Genomic DNA, 10,717 nt, shown 5'->3' with positions numbered 1-10,717 from the left:
CTACCTTAGGAAGAACTCGTACAAGAACTGAGCAGAATGTAGCTGGAAAGTCAGAGTGGTATCTCTGTCGTGCAGAGGAGTCATGGTTGGAGGTGCAGGGCAGCAGAGGACTGGGACACCTTTATCCCCATCCATCAATGTTTAGCAATTACCAAAAAGGTATAAAGCTGGTAAAACCTCTTCCAAGAAACACAACTAGCCAAGCAAGAGGGAAAGTGACACCCTGCAGCTATTCCTTCAGCAGATGCCTGCTGTAACACAGATGCTGCTGCCACATGCACTGGACAAGAGGAGTGTCAGGTGTGTGTGTGAGCAGGTCTAAAGCCTTGACCCCCTGGAACCACACCAGCAAAGGGGACTATGATAACAGTGACGAGAGCAAAAGCATTTGAAATTCTCATCCTTTAATGGTCAATGATAACTTCTGGCTGGTTCTGTGTAATACAATTAAACAATATACTTAAATGTTTCCAAAAAAAAAAAAAAAAAGAAAAAAAAGAAAAAAAAGCAGCTCTCACACCCCTTCTTTCTATTGCTTTCTTTCATCGACATTCTGCTGCTGGATTGGACTCCCCTGGCCTAACATAGAGATCTCAAGTCACCACACATCCACATCTCAAGAGTAACGAAGAACTGAAAAACCTTGGTGCACCAGTGATGTGTTATTTGAAAAATAACAGCTCTATTAAACCAAATCCTTGCCAGTCTCCACCACTTCTCAAAGAGGAAAAACAAAATGTTACTGTGGGAGTCTTAATACACTTGTCTTTGTGGGTTTCTCTCTTCCCTGCTGGAGTCATACAGCATAGAGTTCATAGATCTTCTTTACACAGTACACCAGGGCAGCGAGTGCTATTGTGTTGTGCAGTCTCTTTCTGTGCAGGTCGTCCTTCCTCACCAGCACCACAGGAGTGGACGAGGTGAGCGTATGCAGGGGCAGGCGCGAAAGTTTATAGGCATCGTACTCGACCTGGTACTTGCAACAGGGATCAAACTGCCAAGAGATCCCGTAGAGGGTGCAGCAAGCCACGCTCAGCACTCCAGCGGGCAGGGAGATGTAGTGAGAATAATCGACTGGCAGTGCCAGGGGGGTGAACAGGCAGGTGGTGCCCGCCAGCACGGCCGTCTTGTGCAGGCAGTTGCCCACGGTGATCCAGCGCGCCGTCTCGTCCCCGATGCGTGTGGGCTCGATCACGATGTACTTGTACTGCGCTTCCAGTGCCTGCTCCAGCTCGTACTCAAACTGGTCCTGAGCGTTCTCCCCGTTGTAGATCTCGTGCACAATGTAACAGTCCGTGGAGGACAAGGTCACCCTGGTGAGGGGAAATGAAGAATTAAAACTACAGGGCTGAAGGACAGGCTGTTCACCCACCCGGCTGGGAGAGGAGAGAAGTGCCCCAAGTGAGGGCAGCCCCTCAAGGTCACTGCCTCTGTTTCACAACCAGCAGCTTTTCAACACAAGCTTCATTTCACATCAGCTGATTTCTCCTGTTGTACAATAATTCATCCCAAAAGAAGGCAACATATTTTTCTTACCTCTTCCTAACTTGGAGGATCTAGAACAATTTGAGAACTAGGGTTATTTAACAGTCCTGAAATGGTTCCTCACACTGATACCCAAGCAGTTTCTTTGGAGAGAGCAGAAGTGTCGCTCACACCTTAGTGACCACAACACATCACTGAACAAACCATACGAACTTCCGGAGCTTTCAGAGAAACCAAGACAAGCAGCTCATTTATCAGGAGGACAAGCTGTACTGGGAGGTTTGGAGAGAGGAAGCATCTCCAGATGAATACATTTGCTTTCTGATGCAGCTTGCTATTTAGTCCTCCATATTAAACACAGCCTAGTAAATCCATGGTAAATCCAACAAGGATGGCCAAAGAACATTGCTGAAAGGGAAGGTGAAGAAGGTAGCAGAGCATTCAGTTTGTGGCAGAACGGTTCACTCCCTCTCCTGAAGTGGGATGCAGCAAAGCAAGACATGAATATGTTTTTAACCCACGCAGGCTTAAGCAGTGAAGAAAGAGCTGCTCACTTCACCTGGGAGCACATTCCCACTCAGGGGATGCAGAGAATTTGTATTGGAGCAGCAGCTTTCAGCTACCTAGTGTCACATCAATTTCCACCTTCCCTCCACCCTCTTCACCACATCACCTTCTATCTGCAGCTACATTCATGTACAGACTGCTAAGAAATAGGATTATGACTGTTTACCTGCTCTGAGAAAGGGTAAAAACCTATCCATCAGAACCAGGCAAAATCCTCCCTTCTAAGCAGAAATGAACATTTCTGACATACTTGTGCTTAACCAGAGCAAAACTGAGCACGTGGCCTCGCAAGGATAAAAATATCTAGCAGATTCCTTTAGCAGAAGGAGAACAAATCACACACATCTGACCTAATCACAGCAGACAAAACAGCCTCATCCCAACAACATTTAGACCCCCGTGATATCAGCAGGAACACACTGCTGATGTGGAGAACAGAATGAGCACTTTTTGCTCCATTAGTACGGTGGTACTTATGTGCATGCACTGGAAAATAAGGGAGAAAAATACACATTCACAAGCTGCTGTTGCCAAACATTATCCTTAATGTGCAGCTCCACTCAGGCTGCAAAGGGGATTGAGCAGTGGCCAGCTGTAATCGAGAATATTGTTAAATTACAAGCTGTTGCAGACGTAGCAGACATGTTTGTAACAGCAGCAAACATCAACCAGCAGGACCTGAGAGGCACCACCCTCTCCCAAAGCAGAGTAATAAGCAGTTTCATTAAAAGTCCAGCTGGAATTTATTTAACCTACAAGGAAAACTCAACCTACAATGTAGTTATTGAGTTCCTTGCAGTGCATTTCCCCCTTGGTCTGTCCATGGGTAGAAAGAAAAATAAAAATCCACCTGAATTCCATGTATGCCAGGGGTTTCTTCAGGGTAATGAGCTTGTCAGACATTGTTTGGAAAATTACCATTAACCCTTTCAGCACAGGATGTAGTGGGCTCTGACATTCTGCAGTGAATTGAGAGGTATTTAGAGAAAAAAAAAATTTAAGGACAGGACCTATATAAGGAGTTTCTAACAAGAAACCGGTTAAGCAGGTGTTACTGACACAAAGGACACAGCTGCTTGTGGTTTTTGCCAAGGATTCTTTTCCCTGGTAACAGCTGCTCCACGTGCAGCTTCTTCCAAATCAAAAATTCCAGTTTCATTGCAAAAGACATACAGAGGCTTAAGGTAACTTTGCACACCACTACCCATGACTATGTGAAACCACTTGCTAGGGCATAATGACTTCATGGAAAAGCTATTGCTGAAAGGCATTTTCAAGCTGGAAGCCAAGCCAGCGCTCACACAACCCTCCAGACAAAATTAGTATTTCTTACCAAGGAGCACTGTCAGTGTTTTGTAATACCTGGGAGCATGCAGATGGGTCTGCAAAATAGAGAAGCAGAATCCGAATTCAACTAAGAACTTCCCAGAGGCTTAGGAACATCACAGTTGTCATTCCAGATCTCCCTGTCATCACTGGGAAAACATGGGTGAAGTGAGCCCATTCCTTCCCTGCCTGTACAAGAGCCATGGGAACTGAGCTTCTAACTCTACTAACAAACAGCCTCATTTCTCCTTGCTCAGATCTTGCCTGTTCTTCCCTCTGAACACCCCTTTTTTCCTTTCACCATCATTGCACAAGCAGAGCCACACCACAAACAGCCACCTGTCAGCAGGAATCCAACAGACTGGCCAGAGGCAGCACTGTCCATCTCCTCTGGAATTTTTTAGCTTGTCAGGCTCTGGGGCTTTATAACAATAAAGTCAAGAAAAGCACAGCCCTCTTATGCCAAAACAAGCAGAATTTAAAGTATGTTCTGCTGACCAAAAAAAAAAAAAAAAAAAATCACTGGGAATTGAACTGCACAAAGGCTTCGTCCCTGAAAAAGTCTGCCCCCCGACTGCGCTGTTTCTCCAAATGAGTCCTCTAAAATCAGAATAAATCTGTGTCACAGTGCTGAAGCTGCAAATGGCAAAACAGCCAATCCAAAAATGACAAATGAAAAGATATCTGCTCAAATAGGACACATGAAGAGTCAACAAGGCAGGCAGCAAACTTCTGTTTCTGCACAAAGTGGGGTTATCATGTTATTATTTCCACACAAGAACTGGCTGCCCCTGGAGCATGGAAAGCTGAAAACTGTTCATATTTCAGATTATATAGAAAGAGACACAGATGAGATACGTGGGCTTGAGGAGGTTTCAGCTGAGCACTTCACAGAGGCAACTCTCCTGACACAGCCTTTCAATTGAACACAGCAGCTGCACACGAACAAATCCAGTCAAAGCAACTGGATTTGCTCAAACACTGGAGGCCATGGAGTTTGCCTTTTGGAGCTTGTCACCCACCCCCCAGCCATGACAAACACAAATGCAGAGCTGTGCAAGCAATTCTGAGCTGGCATCCACCACTTATCAAGTGTGGGGATTTTATATAAACTCCATTTTACTTAAAAGAATAGTAAATAACCAGAGAGCACCTAATGCCAGAAGACGTAAAATGCTGCCAGGTGTTCAGAAGCCTGACAGGCTGTTTACTAGACAGATCAGAGCCTAAAAGCAGTTGTTAGTATTATTCAATCAAATGATTTTCCAGGACCTGTCTCCCCACTCCAAATAAGAGGGCACAGTTAAAAAGTTGTACAGCTGTTCTGCAGGAATAGTTCTAGGCCTTATATCCAAATATTTGTTCTATTGCAGCTTCAAGCATTCTATATTTGAGAAATGTTAGTGTCTCTTTCCTGGTGCTAAATGAATGCCTGGAGGGGGGAATGTGACAAAACTCTCAGCTATTCAGCACAGCAAGATGTAAATCACTTAAAACTCAACGATGTCAAATTTTGGTATTACCAAAGTTATAAAAATGAATCCATTGTTAACAGAGCTACAGCAGCAGGAGGGGCAGAAGTGTCTGTGTTAGCTGTAGAGCAAGCTTCAAATTACATTTGGATTGTCTTCCTAACATGGGAATATGGGAGAGCACCAGGAGAGGGGTGCTGCAGCTGCTGAACAATAGCAGCTCCAGCAGTTCATCAAATCCTGACATGGCTTGGGTTGGAAGAGACCTCAAAGCCCATCCAGTTCCAATCCCCTGCCATGGGCAGGGACACCTTCCACTATCCCAGGTTGCTCCAAGCCCCATCCAACCTGGCTTGAACACTTCCAGGGATGGGGCAGCCACAGATTCTCTGGGCAACCTGTGCGAGGGTCTGAGCACCCTCACAGAAAAGAATCTCTTCCAAAGTTCCAGTCCTCAGAGCAGCTCCACCTCTCTGCCTCCATCTTGGAAGCAGGCTCCTGAAAACAGCAGCCTGCCTGGTAAAGGGAAATTTCAATTGGATAGTCTTTACAGATGAAGAAATAAATAACATTCCAAAGAGGAGGCACAATGTCACTCATTGTCAAAAGACCTTCAGTTTTGCCAGGTGACAAGTGGCAAAAGCAGACACAAAGGAACAGAGCACTGAGAACAAGGCAAGTGAAAACATCCTGGGAGAACCCTCAGCATCCTCCTACCACTGCCCAGCTGCAGGGGAGAACGACTGAGCCTCCTGAGTTTTTTGCCCTCAACCTAAGGCACCTGCCAGACAGACCTTTGGTGAGTGTTTCAAGTCATCCAACTATCTCAGTTCTGCAAAATGCTCAAAATCACACTTGGAAACAATCTTAAGCTGCACAAAGTTCAGGTACAGTTCAGGGCAAAAATAAAAGTTATTTATAAGCCCCTCCCATAACACGTAGGTCAAATTATGTTAAAGGGTTTTTTTTTTTTTAAAAAGAATATTCCTGGGCAAGAGTTTTGCTCAGAGCAACAAACAATCAGATTAACTGAAAATGAAGACCAGTTGGATTAGTAGTTAAAAAAATTAGAAAGGAGAGGCTTGCAGCAGTGTGATAACACCTGTCACAAGCAGCACACACAGTCCAGCTCAGCAGTGCAAGACGGGTTTTGTGCTGGCTGTGCAGGATCTCAGAAAAAGGACATTACAGATGGCCAGAGCATGTCTGGGAGCATTGTCAGCATCTCAGCCAAGCTGGAGGAAGTCAACAGAGTCAAGGCATGACAAATTCAAACACTAAACTTCCCTCCCTCCAACATAAATCCTTCCTGAAATTTAATTTGATTTCAAGATTAAGGAACGAGCTGTGGCCTGGCTTTAATTCTCAGTGGGAATATTCCACCTCCCAGTAATATTCCCCAGTGTATGTTTCTACTCAGGATACTCAGGTGCAAAGAAAGCACAAACACATCCCACCCCAAACACCTGGAGAATTGCTTCTCTGCTGCATGTCTTCACCATCTATCAGGCTCAGGTCCTCAGCCAGGGCTGTCAGGCCTGGGGCTTTAAGAAGGGCATTCAAGCAGAAGAAGAACAGGAAATGCAGGGCAATAAAGCAAGACTTTCATTCAAAAGATGCACCTTAAATTCAAATAGGAAAAAGGAGAGGAGAACATTGGGAAGCTCTTCAAGCAGCCTCAGGGAGGGACAACAACATTCCCTGAACTCTAAGGAAAACATCACCAGACCATAACAACAAATCCAGCCCCCAAACAACAAGGAGGTGTCAATTTTACATCAACTAATGATTAGCCAGGCTGATGGAAATAGGTCAATCATTGCTGCAAGCAGAGTACCAGAAATCTGAGCAGTGCAGGTAGCGAAAGGAGAGCTCTGTGAGGGCACAGAGGAACCAGTGCAGGCAGTGGTGATGACATGAAAGCTGTTCTTTCCAGAGTTTGTCAGAACATCTCCCAGGGGAACAAACGACATGCTGTCCACTGCTCTGGCGGGCACCAGGCTGCCTTTTATACAAAAACACCCAGTACAAACCAGTGTCTGTTCTGTATGAAAAAGTTGTTTTGGTCTACAGATTAACAATTCCCTTTAGACAGGCTCCATTAAAGAGTCTATCCAGAATGAAGAAAAACAAATATTTAGTTGGCTCCCTTCAGTGTTTTTGGTTATTTTGTTTAACATTATTATTTTACCACCAGAGCCAGCTGGAGTTCACATTCAACATCCTTTGAAATTAATGTCCTTACATTCACTCCTAGCAAGGAAAGCACTTTTTAACCAATTATACCTTTCTCTGTATCAATAAAGTTGCTTATGAAGGGACTCAGTCTCCACAGATATGCTGGTCTTTTTTTTTTTTTTTTTTTAAATGAAAGCTGTTCTAGTCTCATAGCAGACAGGATTTTATTCAGTACTGAGTCTCCTCACACCACCTCCGACACACAGATGCCTTTCAGAGTGGCTGGCTGACAACTACAAACACTCCTTGAAGCAGCTCAGTTACCAGGAAAACTGGATCAGCATATCCAGTTCAAAGGAATGTGTCTTTGGACGAGAATCCTGCCCAGAGTAAGAAAACTGTATTCACCCTATAAAAAACACATGTCATCATGTGATGACATCAGGTCTGTCAGCGCTGCCTTTGCACAACCGGTGCTGCAGCAGCCGAACAAGACGGGCAGGTGTGGTTTGGGATCAGGCACTGATGGAGAGGCTGAGGCCCAGTCATCCACATCTCCTGCTCTGCAACTGCTAAGAAGAAGCAGCACCTCGCTGACATCACCCAACACCTTTTGGGATTATCCTCCTCTGTCACATTTGTACAGGGTGACACCTAAAGAACCACCAGCTTTTGATGGAGATTGTGAAATGCTGCTCAGGGGAGGATCTGCTGTTCTGTTCTCTTCCATACACTTCTCACTGGCAGAGGAAAAATACTACATGCAGCAGGTTCATGGAGTGACTTGTGTTTAGGAGTATTTTTGATCATAAGATCAAGAGCAATCACAGCTTTGAAAAAAGATCACGTCAAACAACAATTAGATTATTGTACAGGTCACAGATGAAGCTACACAGTAACAACTCACTTTTTAAGTCTGCATCAGTTTTCACCCTGGAAGAATAACTGAAGTTATTAAGTGTTCTTTTCCATATTCTGTTTCTTCCCTTCTGCTGGGAGGACACGTCTGCCACATGAAAAAACCACATGAAAACTCCACACCTCCCATGCTGGGGCAGTGCCAGCACTGGGTGCAGACAGTTTTACCACGGTGGTATTCTTAGTTGTTTATTTAAACCACGCTGATGCAGGAATTCCATTGGCCCTTCCAGTTCAATTACTTTTGAATTCTCTGAACACAGGCAGCATTCCTGCAATTCACATTAGCGCCAGAATTTTCAGGGCTACTAGTGGCTCTCCTCGGCTGTGTAGATTCAACAGCATCAAAGCAAACACTGTTGGATCACAGCAAGGAACAAAGTGAAGCAAAAGCCACAACACAGATTAAGAGGGACATCAGAGTTTCTAATTAAGAGGGATATCAGAGTTTCGAGGCGAGGCAACAGAGCAAAGGAAAACTCACAAAACACCGCAGCAGCTTTCAGCAGCTGCCAGTTACATCAGTCAGCCCTGGGGCAGAACAGAAAAATGCCAACGTCAGGAAACGCAGGATAAACCCAGACATTTTCAGCAGGTGGAGAACATTTAGGTCGGACATTTGGAAGAATTTCTTCACAGAAAGGGTGATTAAATACTGGAACGGGCTGCTCTGGAAGGTGGCAGAGTCACCGTCCCTGGAGGTGTTTAAGGAAAGACTGGGTGGCACTCAGTGCTCTGGTCTGGATGACGGGGTGGGGATCGGTCACAGGTTGGACTCGATGATCTCAGATCTTTCGAGCCTAATTGATTCTGTAAGATTTCTCTCTATCTCTTTTTCCCATTTTAAAGTTGCGATTCCCAAACTTCCACCGCTGCTCCGTGGGTATTTCCAGCCTGTGCTGGACTCTCCTCCACCCTGTCAGAGGCCGGAGCACGGTACCGAGCTCCCTGCCCGCCGCGGCCCCGGCAGAAGGAGGTCACCCTGGAGGACTCGCCGCTCCCTCCCCGCCTTTAAAAATAGCCGTGGACGGAAGGAGCCTCTCGGGGCCGGCCCTCCTCCACCCGGCCGCCAGCGCCGCACCCCGCCGCGGGTAGCGCTGCCCCCGACACGCCGCGGGCCGCGCTGACCTTCCCCGGGCCCGGCCCCGCCGAACGCCCCCGGCCCCTCCGCGTCCCGCGCCCGCCCTGCCCGGCCACGCTCCCCTCGCGGCGCCCCCACCCTTGCCGCAGGGTCGCCGGACCACCGCGGGTGGTGCAGCCCCGCGGTCCCCGCCGTCCCCCGCCCCAGCCCGGCCGCCCCTCACCTGTCCCGGCCGCCACCGCTGTTGGTGCCGCCGGGGCCCGCGCGCCTCCTTCCCCACGCCGCCATCTTGGAGACACTCGCCTCGCAAATGTCTCCGCCGGCGGCCCGCGGGCGCGCCGCGATGCCCGACGGAAGATGTAGTGCGCGGGGGCGGCAGCGGCCGCTCCTCGGGGCGGGGCTGGGACCGCGAAAGGACTACAAGTCCCACAGCGCCCCGCACCGCCGCACGGCCGCGGAGGTCCCTGGGGTGTGTAGTCCCTTGGGCGGGGGCGGTGGGGCCAGGTGGGCGCCGCGGTGAGACCTCAGTGGGGCTCCCGGCCACAGCCCCGTACCGGTGGCAGAGCAGCCCCGCGGGGCTCGGCTCAGCTCGGCCCCGCCGCCCGGGATCTTCCACCCGGTGGGAGGAGCGCGGTGGCGAGTCCCGGCCTGCCCCGCGTCCCCGCCATGAAGGGATGCGGCTGCCGAGGGTCGGTATCGCTCAGCAGCCTCAGCATCGCCTCGTGTTCGTGATCCAAAAAACCCGGGAGGTTCCTTCCCTGCAGTGGACTAGGGATGGAGGATGCCCTTGTGCAGCGCCTCCCTGGGAGGAGAGGCTGGGCGGTTTTGGGGTGAATTTTGCCCCCTTAATCAATCTCGAAAGAGGGGCAGTGAATGGGGAGGCTCCCTTGCTGCATCTCTGAGGAGGCATAAATCACAGAATGACTTAGGAAAAGACCTCAAGATCATCAAGTCCATAAGAAGTTTATAACCAAACGGTTCTCTAGAATTGCAGTGTGGGCTTGCCAGAGGTTTCCCAGCTCCTGTGGATCCATCAGAAGTCAGTGGTGAAGGTTTTGTGGGTGACCTGTGCCGGGGTGCTTGGATGGTTATCTCCAGGATCCTTGAGCCTCTGCAGGGCCCCTTCTTGCTCCCGGTCGGATTCTCCCCAGAAGAGGAGCTTTTTTCTCAGGATTTTTAAGCTTTCCCATAACAAACAGCAGCTCCGTGCTCCGCAGTCCCCCCTTTCCTGAAGCCCTCCTCCAGCCTGACAGCGCACGTCAGGAGACAGCGGCGCTGCCTCTGCATCTGCCGATCCTAGAAAAACCCTCTTTTTGACAAAATTATTCCTAAGTGATGTAATGTGACTGAAGAGAACAAACCTCGGCTGCCTCCACCTTCCCTGGCAGCCCGAGGCTGCTCTTCCAGCCTACAGGGCCCTCCCACACCGCTGCTCTCTCAGCTGTATTTTGGGGGGCATCTGTTTTGGGGGGGAGATAAAGGCTGCATTTCCAGGGACAAGGAGGTGTTTGGGAAGCATGCCCAGCCCGGCAGAACGTGCAGCATTGCTGGGACAGGCCGGAGCATGGACCGTCTGGAATGTGGAATGTAAACAGAGTGTGTTAACCAGCAACAGCCCAGCTACAGATCCCAACCGCTTGTGCTGTCCCTCGGGAGCTGCAAACCCCATGCTCCTGCCCGCTCGAGCTGC

The 10,717-nt window shown here is 48.7% G+C and overlaps 1 protein-coding gene across 1 annotated transcript; it reads right to left on the bottom strand.

The window, feature by feature from the left end:
• Nucleotides 1-393: 393 nt before the first annotated feature.
• On the bottom strand, nt 394-9,363 carry TMEM11 (transmembrane protein 11). Its single transcript, XM_082292161.1, has 2 exons — nt 9,251-9,363; nt 394-1,313 (listed from the first exon to the last, which is right to left on the bottom strand). Exons 1-2 carry the CDS (start codon nt 9,313-9,315, stop codon nt 797-799), a joined length of 582 nt encoding a protein of 193 aa, XP_082148287.1. The 5' UTR covers nt 9,316-9,363; the 3' UTR covers nt 394-796.
• Nucleotides 9,364-10,717: the final 1,354 nt, after the last annotated feature.

The sequence above is a fragment of the Coloeus monedula genome, assembly GCF_965178545.1.
Source record: "Coloeus monedula genome assembly, chromosome: 16".
Lineage (NCBI taxonomy): Eukaryota > Metazoa > Chordata > Aves > Passeriformes > Corvidae > Coloeus > Coloeus monedula.
The sequence above is the reverse complement of the archived record's forward strand: the minus strand, read 5'-3'. Positions and strand labels throughout refer to the sequence as shown.

What these genes read in the sequence shown, in the direction of transcription:
- TMEM11 (XM_082292161.1), bottom strand. Translation starts at nt 9,315, where the DNA reads ATGGCGGCGTGGGGAAGGAGGCGCGCGGGCCCCGGCGGCACCAACAGC. An exon ending in AGCGGTGGCGGCCGGGACAG is followed by an intron (nt 1,314 to 9,250) that starts GTGAGGGGCGGC and finishes TCCCCTCACCAG; the next exon opens with GGTGACCTTGTCCTCCACGG.